General features: G+C 45.3%; 1 protein-coding gene across 4 annotated transcripts in view; it reads left to right on the forward strand.

The window, feature by feature from the left end:
- The window catches only part of dock9b (dedicator of cytokinesis 9b), a 42070-nt gene extending 29823 nt beyond the window's left edge, over window positions 1-12247 (forward strand). For 3 of the 4 annotated variants that reach the window (XM_062447031.1, XM_062447030.1, XM_062447032.1), the window contains exons 35-53: window positions 425-539; window positions 663-729; window positions 850-897; window positions 1682-1818; window positions 2009-2124; window positions 2394-2531; window positions 2892-3074; window positions 3240-3353; window positions 3481-3696; window positions 3899-3956; window positions 5121-5227; window positions 6205-6327; window positions 6626-6739; window positions 8413-8559; window positions 8846-9056; window positions 9576-9766; window positions 10112-10212; window positions 10369-10507; window positions 10833-12247. In XM_062447031.1, coding sequence (XP_062303015.1) covers window positions 425-539; window positions 663-729; window positions 850-897; window positions 1682-1818; window positions 2009-2124; window positions 2394-2531; window positions 2892-3074; window positions 3240-3353; window positions 3481-3696; window positions 3899-3956; window positions 5121-5227; window positions 6205-6327; window positions 6626-6739; window positions 8413-8559; window positions 8846-9056; window positions 9576-9766; window positions 10112-10212; window positions 10369-10507; window positions 10833-10958 — 2451 coding nt within the window. In that variant the 3' untranslated portion in view covers window positions 10959-12247. The remainder of the gene's footprint in view (window positions 1-424; window positions 540-662; window positions 730-849; window positions 898-1681; window positions 1819-2008; window positions 2125-2393; window positions 2532-2891; window positions 3075-3239; window positions 3354-3480; window positions 3697-3898; window positions 3957-5120; window positions 5228-6204; window positions 6328-6625; window positions 6740-8412; window positions 8560-8845; window positions 9057-9575; window positions 9767-10111; window positions 10213-10368; window positions 10508-10832) is intronic. The other variant, XM_062447033.1, reaches the window with a different exon arrangement.
- Window positions 12248-13023: the final 776 nt, after the last annotated feature.

Below are 13023 nucleotides of genomic sequence, written 5' to 3' on the forward strand. Positions count from 1 at the left end.
AGCTGTGTGTGTGTTTCTCTATGACACAACTACCAAGCACACATGCAAGAATTTCTCTGGGCCAGAAAGTCCCTATCACCTCTCAGAAACTGACCACGGTCGGAACTATGTTTTCACCTTTGTGTGTGACTGTGTGTCTGTCTCTCTCTCCCTGCTTCTGCCATTCTCTCTCTCTCTCTCTCTCTCTCTCTCTCTCTCTCTCTCTCTCTCTCTCTCTCTCTCTCTCTCTCTCTCTCTCTCTCTCTCTCTCTCTCTCTCTCTCTCTCTCTCTCTCTCTCTCTCTCTCTCTCTCTCTCTCTCTCTCTCTCTCTCTCTCTCTCTCTCTCTATCTATCTCTCTCTCTCTCTCTTTCTCTCTCTCTCTGTCTCTCTCTCTCTCTGACGCTCTCCCTCTGACACTCTCCCTCTCTCCCTGTGTCGATCAGAACCAGTGTGCATCTGCCCTGGGCAGCTCTCTCCTGCGCTGTGACAAACTGGACCGGGACGAGATCAAGAACCTGCTCATGTGCTTCCTGCACGTGCTGAAGAGCATGTCAGATGGTGAGACCATGCATCACCGACCATGCATCACCGGCACTACAAAACCCACGATGCTTTGCACTCACCGTGGTTTGTGTTGTTATGCTAAATCGGTTGTGTTACTTGTGTTACTGTGTCTTTCAGATGCTTTGTTCACGTACTGGAATAAAGCTTCACCGTCAGAGCTCATGGACTTCTTCACACTGGTGGAGTAAGTTGTTATAAGGTTTCCTCGTTCGTTTATCGCTTTCAGACTTCATGAACAGCTGACATCAACAGATCCTTTGGATGTGTTCTATGCAGTTAATACTATTGTCTCTCTATCCTGCAGAGTGTGTCTCCACCAGTTCAGGTACATGGGGAAGAGATTCATTGCCAGGTAAATATGCTGTTGGATACACCGGTTCTCATGGCCAAATAATGTCCTAACTTCCTCAATATGGGACTCATTGTGTGTATTTATTAAATGCAATGACATGGCAGGTTCATATTTCAACAGACCTGTGTTACGTTGAGTTGTGATAGGGGAAAACACCTACACACACAAACACACACACATGTGGACACACACACTGGCGTAAGGAACACCCTCTCTCTGCTAACCCTAGCTCTTGGTGTGTGTTTTCTTGGCTGAAACACTGCTGACGAGCTGCAATGTAATTATTGCCATTGGCCGCTGGCCTCTCCTCTCCCGCTTGGGTAAGACCTATCGCTGACTACCCCACCACCCTATCACCCCCGACCTGCCACCTTCCACCCTCTCCTCACCTCACATCCTTTACTTACAGCATGCTACTGCTTCTTAATAAGACGCCCATGTTTTTCCTGGTCTGGTTCTGGACTATGGGAGACTGTGGGACGTCCTTGCCCTTTCCCTCACCCTCTACCTGCAGCTAGTGTGCTGTTGACGTGCTTCTACCCACTGTCCTATATGAGTGTGGGTGTGTTTGTAGTGTCCGCCATATTCTTACCTTTTGTTTACTCATTCCATAGGTATAGTCTTTAGCTAAAGTTTTCAATTGAATTATATCCTTAGATCTCATCTTTGAATCCATCGAGAAGGCTTGGATCACTTACAGAGAATGTCCACCGAACTCGTTTTTTCCCTGAAATACAGCCCAGCCCACCACTCACTGTGCTCTCCCCCTCTCCTCACCCAACAGGAGCCAGGAGGGGGCGGGCCCTGTCGTGCAGGACAGGAAGTCTCTGACTCTGCCTGTGTCTCGTAACAGGGCGGGAATACTACACGCCCGCCTGCAGCAGCTGGGCTGTCTGGAGAGCTCACACACCTTTAACAACAGTAAGTCTTGTCAGCCTTCACACTGTGGGTCGGTTTATAAAATGCTAAATTTATAAATGTCAATTCAGCCAATGAGCGAGCAAGACAATATAGAGGTAAGTCGACTAGTGGGTGACCTTTGTGAATGAGGGGGCATGGGGAGGTAATCCAGGTTCTCAGTGTCGCCCCCTGGTGTGCGGTGTGTGTGCAGCATACTCTCAAGCGGACACGGACGTGTGCAGCCAGTCCCTGCTGGAGGCCAGCGTCACCACGGAGGTGTGTCTGACTGTTCTGGACACGCTCAGCACCTTCATCAAGGGCTTCAAGGTAACTCCTCTCTCTCGGTCTCTCTCCGCCGACTCACCCTGGGAATGCATTCATTGTAAACACGCTTAGTGGAAGTAGGAGCGAAGTCTATCCCGTCCCGTAAACCATGCAGTGGAGGACTCCTTCATCACTAAGGTTTTTCAATGAGGTCCCCTATGGATCCATAATGTGTTTTGGGCTGTTGGTTGTCTTCTAGTCTGTCAGAACAGCGATGACACGGTCGCCCCCGTGTCTGATGTTTGTCTGCCATGTTTGTCTGGTGTGTTCAGACCCAGCTGAGCTCTGACCTGGGCCACAACCCGCTGATGAAGAAAGTGTTCCAGGTGCACCTGTGCTTCCTTCAGATCCCCCAGTCAGAGGCAGCGCTCAAGCAGGTCTTCACCTCGCTGCGCACCTTCATCTACAAGGTAAGGGAGACGCCCACCTGTCACCTGTCACTCCGCTGTCGTCTAATGCGTGCGGCCTGCTGTTGGGCTGATAGAACGTGACTTTCTGTCTTGCTTATTCTGCCTGGTTAGCCATTTTTAAGGCACCAATTGATTCTCCCCCCTTTCACACCCACTCGCGTCATTCTTTAACAACCCCACCCCTCTCTCTCTCTCTCTCTCTCTCTCTCTCTCTCTCTCTCTCTCTCTCTCTCTCTCTCCTCTCTCTCTCTCTCTCTCTCTCTCTCTCTCTCTCTCTCTCTCTCTCTCTTTCCTCTCTCTCTCTCTCTCTCTCTCTCTCCCTCTCTCTCCTCTCTCTCTCTCTCCCTCTCTCTGTTCTAGTTCCCATGTACGTTCTTCGACGGCCGGGCTGACATGTGTGCATCTCTGTGCTATGAGATCCTGAAGTGCTGCAACTCCAAACTGAGCTCCATCCGCAGTGACGCTGCCCACCTCCTCTACTTCCTCATGAAGAGCAACTTTGACTACACGGGCCGCAAGTCCTTCGTCCGCACACACCTGCAGGTGACATCTGAAAAGGGCTCATAGTTCTTAGAAATGTCTACTTGTACCTACTAGGTACATGTGTGTACATGTGTCCTTTATATGAGACAGATTCCTTTTCAAAGACTAGAGGGGAGATGCTTACTCGGTGACTGTGTGTTTGTTTGTTCTGTCACATCCTTCCAGGTGGTGATTGCCGTCAGTAAGCTAATCGCCGATGTCATTGGCATTGGAGGAACCCGCTTCCAGCAGTCTCTCTCCATTATCAACAACTGTGCCAACAGCGACAAGACCATTAAAGTGAGGACAGCAGGCACTGCCCCTTAGGCTCATACCTAAACCCTTTCACCATTGTATTCTGCATTGTAAAGAATGTCTTACTGGATATAATAATTCTCCACAACAACACCTCTCCACCCGCACGTAGCACACCGCGTTCCCTTCGGACGTGAAGGACCTCACCAAGCGGATCCGGACGGTGCTGATGGCCACGGAGCAGATGAAGGAGCACGAGAAGGACCCGGAGATGCTGGTGGACCTGCAGTACAGCCTGGCCAAGTCCTACGCCAGCACGCCCGAGCTGCGCAAGACCTGGCTGGACAGCATGGCCCGCATTCACAACAAGAACGGAGACCTGTCTGAGGTGGGTCAGGGGGACGGGCAACGGGCAAGAGGCGCTGAAGCAATATATCTTGGTCCTACAAACTCAAGAATATTTTTTTCTGTGTGTGTGTGAAGTTGTCGTTTCTGGTATCTAAGTCCTCAGCAGTCATATTAGCAGTCATTATAAACCTTTCTATTTCCACCATAAGCTTTCTAAGTGTGTGTTTCTGGTTGGTCTGCAGGCAGCTATGTGCTATGTCCATGTAGCAGCTCTTGTGGCGGAGTATCTATGGAGGAAAAGTGAGTTTACGTTTTTTCCACATGGTGGCACCACTGTAACTACCTCAGTCTGTAGAAGTCAGCTCATTCAGAGCTGTTTACGTGTGTGAAAGGGGCAGTTCATTAAAAAGGTGATTAGTCATGTTTACAGTCTATCATAGTTCAGACAAATGGTTTTATTAGCTATTTCATTAGCTCAGTATATATGTTCTGAGACATCATTGTATACTCCTATGCATACTATGAGTATATATCTTGTCATAGAAATACAAGGCAGAATAATTAATATTCATCTGAGTTTTATGTAAACTAATATAACACGTCCGTTAAAAAGGGCCAGTGGAAAAAACTACGTAAGATATGTATCTAAATCTTGAAACTAATCTTTCATTATAAATCAGATGCTTGATGCTTCAAAGAAGTGATTAATAAGTGGGACCATTTAAAGGGATCATTTACTGTTTAACCTTGATAATATTTCATATGAACACACACTGATAAGAAACCACTTGTGATGCAGTAAGACACCTGTTCAAGGTTCACCTCCATCCTTGCTTCCATGTTCAAGACTCTCAGCCTTCTCCAGATAAGAGTTTCTGCCAGGCTCAGGTCAGGGTCTGGAGAGCATGTTATGCAATGTGAGAGGACTTTACGGCTCTACGGATTCACTAGCACAGCACTGGTCGGTCACTCATGGCCAAGTACATGGAGCCAACTTGAGAGTTTAGGTGCACCTCCTTTAACAGGCCCTCCACTGCCTGCCTGTTCTCCCTTCTGTCTCTCTGTTTCTCTGCCTGTCTGTCTGTCCTCCCTTCTGTCTGTCTGCCTGTCTTTCTCTTTGTCTCTCTGCCTGTCTGTCTGTGTCTTTATCTCTCTGTCTGTCTGACATACCTGTATGTGCTGACCTTTCAGTCGACCTGCCTCTCCTCTTAGAAAGGAGGCCATGTCAATATGGTCTCTGCGTGAGTGGTCTAGTGAGGTTGCAGGTTTGAATAAATGAACACAGGTCTGCTAAATGAACACATTATTGTTTGGAAGTGGCCTGCTTCAAATTTAGAAAGATATGAGTAGTGTTATGGGTTTCTCATTGGTTTTAGAGTGTTGCTATTATGTTTAATGTTTTTGTTTGATATTGAGAATTGTCACTTGCATAAAAACGCCTATCTCTTTCTGTGTCTGTTTCAGGTATGTTTAGGCAGGGCTGTTCATCATTCCGCGTCATCACACCCAACATTGATGAGGAGGCGGCCATGATGGAAGACGTAGGCATGCAGGACGTGCACTTCAGTGAGGTGACTGAGCTCCCATCATGCATCTGGGTGACCGGTATTTCTTCTGCTGCGATTTGGTTAACCCATCAAGTTCAACAGGATGTGGGTTGTAGAATTCCCCATTTCAGTAGTCCCACATCTATGACAGTTCTGTAAGCTGGCATCAGCCATGATTCACATGACAAGAGTCATTATTGGTCTTATCTGCATTGGGTTACTATCAATGACTCTAAAGTACACTTATGCTGGTTAGGTAGGCTAGGCAGATGTGTGTGAGCGTGCATGTGTTAGGAGCGTTGGCAGGTCTGCCCTGGGTCTCTGTAGATAAGTGCCGTGACAAACCAAAGCAGCCTTTGGATTCTACTATCTGCCTGTAGATCAGCCAGAGATCTGCACTGTTCACCCACACAGGCAGCTGATCAGAACGGTGCTGTATGGTGCTCTATAGCAGCTACACACAGCCACAGCCATATATATATATAGTTATAGTTATATACTGTATATATTTTTTTTTGGGTGTCCGATACATGTGTAAACTGGGTAAGTGGTATTGATATAGTTGGCAAACGATGGTGCTCTATGTACTGCATTCATGAACATTACGTTCAGATGCTTTAAGGTTTCACCTCAATGGGTTTATCAGTTTTATGTGTTAGGCTCATCCAGCTATAAAAGACAGGCCCGTTTCCATCCCATCTACCCTGTAGAGCCGAAGTCACGTGTTACAGAGATGGCTGAGCAGGAAATGGACCTGTCATAATGACTTGACTCTGTGCACCACTGTTCGATGGTCAGTTGACTGAAATTGATGTGCATGTGTGCCTGCGTGCCTGTGTGCGTGTGTGCCTGTGTGTGGGTGTGCATGTGTGTGTGTGTGTATGTGTTCGTGTGCATGCGTGCCTGTGTGTGTGCCTGTGTGTGTGCCTGTGTGTGTGTATGGGTGCGTGTGCATGCGTGCCTGTGTGTGTCCGTGTGTGTGTGTGTGTGTGTGTGTGTAGGAGGTGCTGATGGAGCTGCTGGAGGAGTGTGGTGATGGCCTGTGGAAGGCTGAGCGCTACGAGCTCATCTCTGACGTGTACAGGCTCGTCATCCCCATCTACGAGCAGCGGCGGGACTTCGAGGTACCTCCTCCCAGCACTGCCACTGACACAGTGTTTACCTCACGCACTACTGTCTTAGAACTCTGATGTTACAGTGCACGTGTCCAACGTTCACAGTCAAGTTAAACGGATCAGTTAAATGGATAACATATTTATGTCATATTGATCCATTCTTCCACACTAGTTCCCAAAATGTATATATGTGTACTGGGAATATCAATAGAGTATTTGATTTTTTTATTTCATAGTTGTTGACAGTTGACCAGTAGTGAGCCATGCCAGGTGTTCTAAGTGTGCTGTATGTGTGTGCGTGTGGCAGAAACTGACCCACCTGTATGACACACTGCACCGGGCCTACACCAAGGTGATGGAGGTGATGCACACTGGCAAGAGGCTGCTGGGAACCTACTTTAGAGTGGCCTTCTTTGGTCAGGTGAGATGTCTGTCACAGGGGAACTCTTCTGCTCTCTCTTTTCTCCAACACAGGATTCAAGAAAAAACTCAGACCAGTAGTGTTACAGAGTTAAACATCAGATATACTGTATGTTGAGGGTAAAGAGGTCAAATGTATTTTAAAAAGTATTCAAATAGCTTATGCTGCTTGTTGTTTATTTAGGGCAATTTATATTTCTTACCAAAGCACGCAACGCGTATGAATCAGTGTTGCCACTAAATGCATGTTCATCTGACCTCCTCGCCTGGTGTTTTTTATTTTGGTTTTGTTAACATGCTCTTCTCTACCTCTCTCTCCACCTCCAAGGCGGCGGTAAGTTTGTGGCTGTATGCGTTTATAGCTGTGTGTCTTGGTTTGCTCTGCGACGCCTTGCCAACTGTTAACACACTGCACTCTCTGCTTCCCATCTGCTAAAGAACCTGCCACCTCCTCTTCTGTAGGGAGCTTAGGGTTCTCTCCTCTAGGGCAGTGGTTCTCAATCCTGGTCCTCGGGACCTCGGGAATCAGGTGTGTTTGAGCAGGGAAACATCTAAAACATGCAGGGCAGGGGGTCCCGAGGACCAGGATTGAGAACCACTGCTCTAGGGGGACACTTAAGACTCCAGGGGTTTGTGTTCCAGCCCAGCACCAGCACACTTCAGTTCATCAGAAGCTCTGTGATTGGTAGAGGGAATACGTTGACATAAATGTGTTGGTGCTGAATTGGACGAAACCAAGTTCATGTGGCTGAGTTTAGAGACGGCTTGCAGGTGTCGATGTTGTCTGTTGCTTGCTACTCTGCATGATCTTTAGTGAAAGCGGTTCCCTGGGGTCAGACTAAAGTTAGTATTGGTCTAACCATTTTCAGTGATGTTTTTAATTAACAAGGTTAGATACTTGTTTTGGTCTGTCATGTTCTCTTTGTTCTGTACTAATGGAGTATAGGTACAGCACTCAATAAACCTGTCCTCCCTGCCCAAAACACCCTGATTTCCATGGTAACTCCATGGTGACAGACAGGTGTCGCCTTCTGAGAATGTCGGCATGATGGTTGGCTTTGTGTTCGGTAATGGGTTTATGACAGGCAGGAAATCAATCTCTGTACCTGTGTCTGGATGAGTTTCAAAGAAGGCAAACACAGACGCAAGATTCAAATCGTTAACAAGTAGCATTAAAAAGTATATGACCAAAGGGACAATCCATTTGACTACCATTCCATTCCTTTTTAACCACTCAGGAAATGGTGGCCAGCCCTCAGGTCAGCTTGACCTCCAGATAAACACAACACAAATCACTGGAGCACTCATTGGTTATATCTATGCTGCTTTGGCATATTGGAAGTGGCAAATTCCCATAGCTTGGACTTTGTTTTGGTTATGCATATGTTTTTATATAATTACCTACAATAATACAGTTGTTTTTTTGTTATATTGTTTTATTTTTAAGCAATTCCATTAGTTTATAACTTTAACATAAAATGTACTTTTAACTTTTAAATGTAGTTCCAGGTATTGATGAACTTACATGCATTATTCCCAATTGCCTTCCTTTTGGTTGCCATCCTTGCATTTGCTTGTGCCTGAAACACATCACCATGGTTATGTACTGTACATGCCAGGCCAGAGCAGCAGGGTTGGAACCAGAGTGGGGTCTGACCTGTTTCCTCCTGGTAGGGCTTCTTTGAGGATGAGGATGGTAAGGAGTACATCTACAAGGAGCCCAAGTTCACGCCTCTCTCTGAGATCTCCCAGAGGCTCCTCAAGCTCTACTGCGACAAGTTTGGTCAGGAGAATGTGAAGATGATCCAGGACTCTGGCAGGGTGAGTGTTTGTGTGTGTTCTTTGGCGCTCTCTCTAACCATGACGGTGTCCAAATATTGCGCTAATTGCTGATATATTTCATGCTAAGATGTGGTCAAAGCTTTTGACTGTCTTTTCCAAACGAATAAAGTTTTTTTATGAGTTGCATTACCAATACCACATGTCCAAGAACAACATTTCCTTGACCAAGAAAATAATTAACCCGTTAAACAGTTAAGCATTAAACATTGATATTACAGGACATCCAACCATCCATTCATTGCTCATAATGTATAACTTTCTATAGGTGAACCCAAAGGACCTGGACTCTAAGTATGCCTACATCCAGGTGACCCATGTGACCCCCCACCTGGAGGACAAAGAGCTGGAGGACAGGAAGACGGACTTTGAGAAGAGCCACAATATCCGTCGCTTCGTCTTTGAGACGCCCTTCACCGTGTCCGGGAAGAAGCAGGGTGGGGTGGAGGAACAGTGCAAACGCAGGACCGTCCTCACCAGTACGTCTCACACACACAGACACACGTGCATACACACACACACTCACTCTAAAAGGAACACAAGCATAGCCACACACACTAGAAAGAGTATACCGGTACACAGGCCTTGCCTGAGCACTTATATTGATTAGATACTGATTAGAGTGGTTTATTACAGCTGTGATACTTGGTTGGTGAACTTACTGCATGTTTATTGGTGTGCTCCTGCCATGGTCAGTGTTTCATTAAGTGTTATCCAATCAGGGCTGGATTTATTACTATATGACGGAGCTAATCCCAAAGTGCAGTGCTTATCTAGCCTTGCAAGTAAAAGGATGACTCAAGCTGTGATATTAAAAGTGAATAGGCAGCCCCCTCCCAAGCTACCTCAGTCATACAGTGTTATTGTTTTCTTTGTTATGGATGAACATGAGCATTGCTAATTATACATATAATTAACATGTTAACTGCCTAATAATTAACATTAGTAAACTGTCTCTCTTTCTTGCTTACGTTCCATTGCCCCTATCTCCCCCCCAGCCACCCACTGTTTCCCCTACGTGAAGAAGCGGATAGCGGTGATGTACCAGCACCAGACGGACCTTAGCCCCATCGAGGTGGCCATCGACGAGATGACCGCCAAGGTGTCCGAGCTGAGGCTGCTGTGCTCTGCCTCTGAGGTGGACATGATCCGCCTTCAGCTCAAACTGCAGGGCAGCATCAGCGTCCAGGTATACTAGTTATACCAGCAGGTATACTAGTTAGACCAGCAGGTATACTAGTTAGACCAGCAGGTATACTAGTTAGACCAGCAGGTATACTAGTTAGACCAGCAGGTATACTTGTCAGAACTGCAGGAACACCAGTTAGACCAGCAGGTATACTAGTTAGAACTGCAGGTACGTCAGTGAGACCAGCAGGTATGTCAGTGAGACCAGCAGGTACACCAAGTAGACCAGCAAGCACATTAGTTGGAATAGTATTGATAACCCTGTGATATTCATCAGTAATGTATGACTTCGAATACATTAGATACTGGTATTCCTTACTGTTTACAACATGCTTTTGTCATTCAGGTGAATGCAGGTCCCCTGGCCTACGCCAGAGCTTTTCTAGATGACAGTGGAGAAAAGAAATACCCCGACAACAAGGTCAAACAACTCAAGGAGGTGTTCAGGTATGTCCAGCCATCTGCTTTTGGTACAGTATCTCCTTCCCCTCTCCCTCTCTCAGCCCCCCCCCCCCCTCCTCTCTCTAATCCCCTTCTCCCTGCTATCCCTCCCTCTTTTGTATACTAAACATATGTGGTAAATGGTGTGGGGTTTCTATACAGGCAGTTTGTGGATGCCTGTGGCCAGGCCCTGGGGGTGAATGAGCAGCTCATCAAGGAGGATCAGCAGGAGTACCACGATGAGATGAAGGCTAACTACAGAGACCTGGCCAAAGAGTTGTCCAACATCATGCATGAGCAGGTGACAACCAACAGCTTATCAAGCCTTTCAAATCGACTGACTTTCTGTTGACAAATATTGGAAATGTTCTTCTTGCATAATTTAGTTTCCAGTGCCTCAGTTATGTGATGTGATCTTGAATGGCTTTTGTGGGTTTTTTTTGCCTGTATATCAATAACAACTTTCTCTTTTGTTTTATTTCGCTGGCCTAAGCAGATTGGATGGTAATATATGATTTATTGTAGATACTTGCTGCTTTGCTATCCTGTTATAAATGACTCTCAGGTCAGTCATGGTTTTTTTTCATATCTGTGACTGATGACTGAACTTCTTTGTTCATCCTCAGATCATCGCTGTTGAGTATGGGTCGCGAAACACACTTTCTCATTCGCTAGGCATCTTCAACGCCATCAGTGGCACGCCAACCAGCACCAACATCCAGGGTGTCTCAAGCTCCGCCTCCATGGTCTGACCTATCAACCCGGAACCCTGCCACGCCCCATTGTGTTCCCATGGTGATGGAGTGAAAAGAGAGATACAAGGGACCTCATCGCCTCCTACGATCGAATAAGTGAAGAGTTGACGAGTTGACGAGTTGTCATATAAATATATCCCTGTGATTGGTTCAGATGAGTCTCTGTGAAGAGCTGGATTACAATATTGACGATACTCAGATGACAGACGAGAGCCAATGTGATGGTCTCTATATACCAACCAACACAACTGGGAGAGACATTTTAAAATATTTTCTATGTTTCCTGTGGAGACCTCCTGCACCTAGTAACCCGAAGCATCAAGAACATGACATAAATACTAGTTGACATCAATCCTTCAGTACTCTTAAAGGTCTTATAGGCCTTCTGTTCTCCACCTTTGTATTTTCTATGACAACTGCTGTACAGTACTCAGTATTCAACTCCCTGTATGATAGTTTTACAGTTTAAGATGTGTGTTGGTTTTGGACAGTACTGACACTTATATCTAGTAAGGGGTATCTTTTCATGCCCCTTATGTATTCAAGCTTGTAGAAGGGCTTGATGGTTCTTTTTATGTAGCAACATTTTTTCATAACAATTCCTGTGAATATACCTACTGTATAGACCATTTATGTAAAGTCAAATATAAGTATAGAATACATTTAGAGCTAAGGCAATTGTAATGTCCCTACCTGTTTCTGCCTAGAAAAGAGCGCAATATCCTCTACCCTGTCAGAACCTTTACTTCACATGACCACTCCTGCCAAAGCAACCACTTGTACTGTGTATGACTATGCTATAGACAAGGATTCTCTAATACAGGTTTTACTTTTCTATATTAATTTTGTCAATCATTGGGGAAGTGAAATTGTAAAAACAAATATCAAATTGCCTGTTTGAAAAATGTAAATATTGTCTATTGTTTTGCTTTTAATTAAAGTTTACTTGAAAGTAGCATGTGTGTGAATAAAACTAGATCAACTTTTTTGGGGGGGTTAAAGTAAGTTAACCCTATGCTGTGTAGTGTAGAAGGGGGTTTATAAAAGTTGTTCTCTATTGAATACCTCTTTCTTCCTCGTAGGTTTCCCATTATAAGGAAGCTGTCTGAGATGTGCGCAACTGAGAGGATATAGCTTTAATGATCCATATCCTTATTTGCTTTTGCCCATAAAGTAATCCTTTGAATTTTAGCCTTCCTGTAAATGTTTTATGAATACTAATGAGCATTTTTTATTTATTAGGCCATTAAGATCAGGCAGAGATAAACGGTTGCTGCTTGTTTTGATTCAACTTGTGTGTGTGACGTTTGTGTGTGTGTGTGTGTGTGTGAGAGAGAGAGAGAGAGAGAGTCAGATATAAAGAGGGTGGGGTAGTAAGACAATGAGACAGTGAGAGAGAAATACAGAAGGAGCGAGCGAGAGAAAGAAAGAGGTAGAGGGACTGACAGGAACAGTGTGATGTACAGTACTGTGGCCGGGTGTATGTTGTTGTTTAGTGATTGTAGGACAGAGGGGAGATGTGAGGGGAGAAAGAGAATGCTGACACACTGCTCAGTCCCATGTAAAAGTCCAACTAATCCCCTGTTTCTGTGCCAGCCACACACACACACATAGTTGTCTTTGAATGTGTGTGTGTGTCTCATTCAAACAGTCGAGAGATCTGTAAGCATGTCAGGGATGTGAGTGACACCAGTGTTCTGTGTGATTTGCTGTGTGTTCATTCTTGAGGATGTGGTCTATCAATTATTGTGCTTGTGCCCTATGGGCAAGTTAGGTAATTATGTTCATGTTGAAAGTGAAAGAAATTCTCCCAAGGAGATTTTCAAAGGCAGAGGTAATTACATTTCCTTTGTTATTTTATCAAATCTTCTCTCTCGATATATGAATAATAATTAATTGTACGACTGTTTCAGTTCTCTAGTTTAACAATCAAAACTGAACTGAATCAAAACTGTGAGGAAAAACCAGGAGTGGTTTTGATGGGGATGATGCTATACTGTATTGCACGTGAGTGCTATCGGCCAAATAAGGAAACAGCTAGGAGATCCTCATGTCACGTTGT

Source organism: Osmerus eperlanus, chromosome 21 (assembly GCF_963692335.1).
Source record: "Osmerus eperlanus chromosome 21, fOsmEpe2.1, whole genome shotgun sequence".
Taxonomy (NCBI): Eukaryota; Metazoa; Chordata; class Actinopteri; order Osmeriformes; family Osmeridae; genus Osmerus; species Osmerus eperlanus.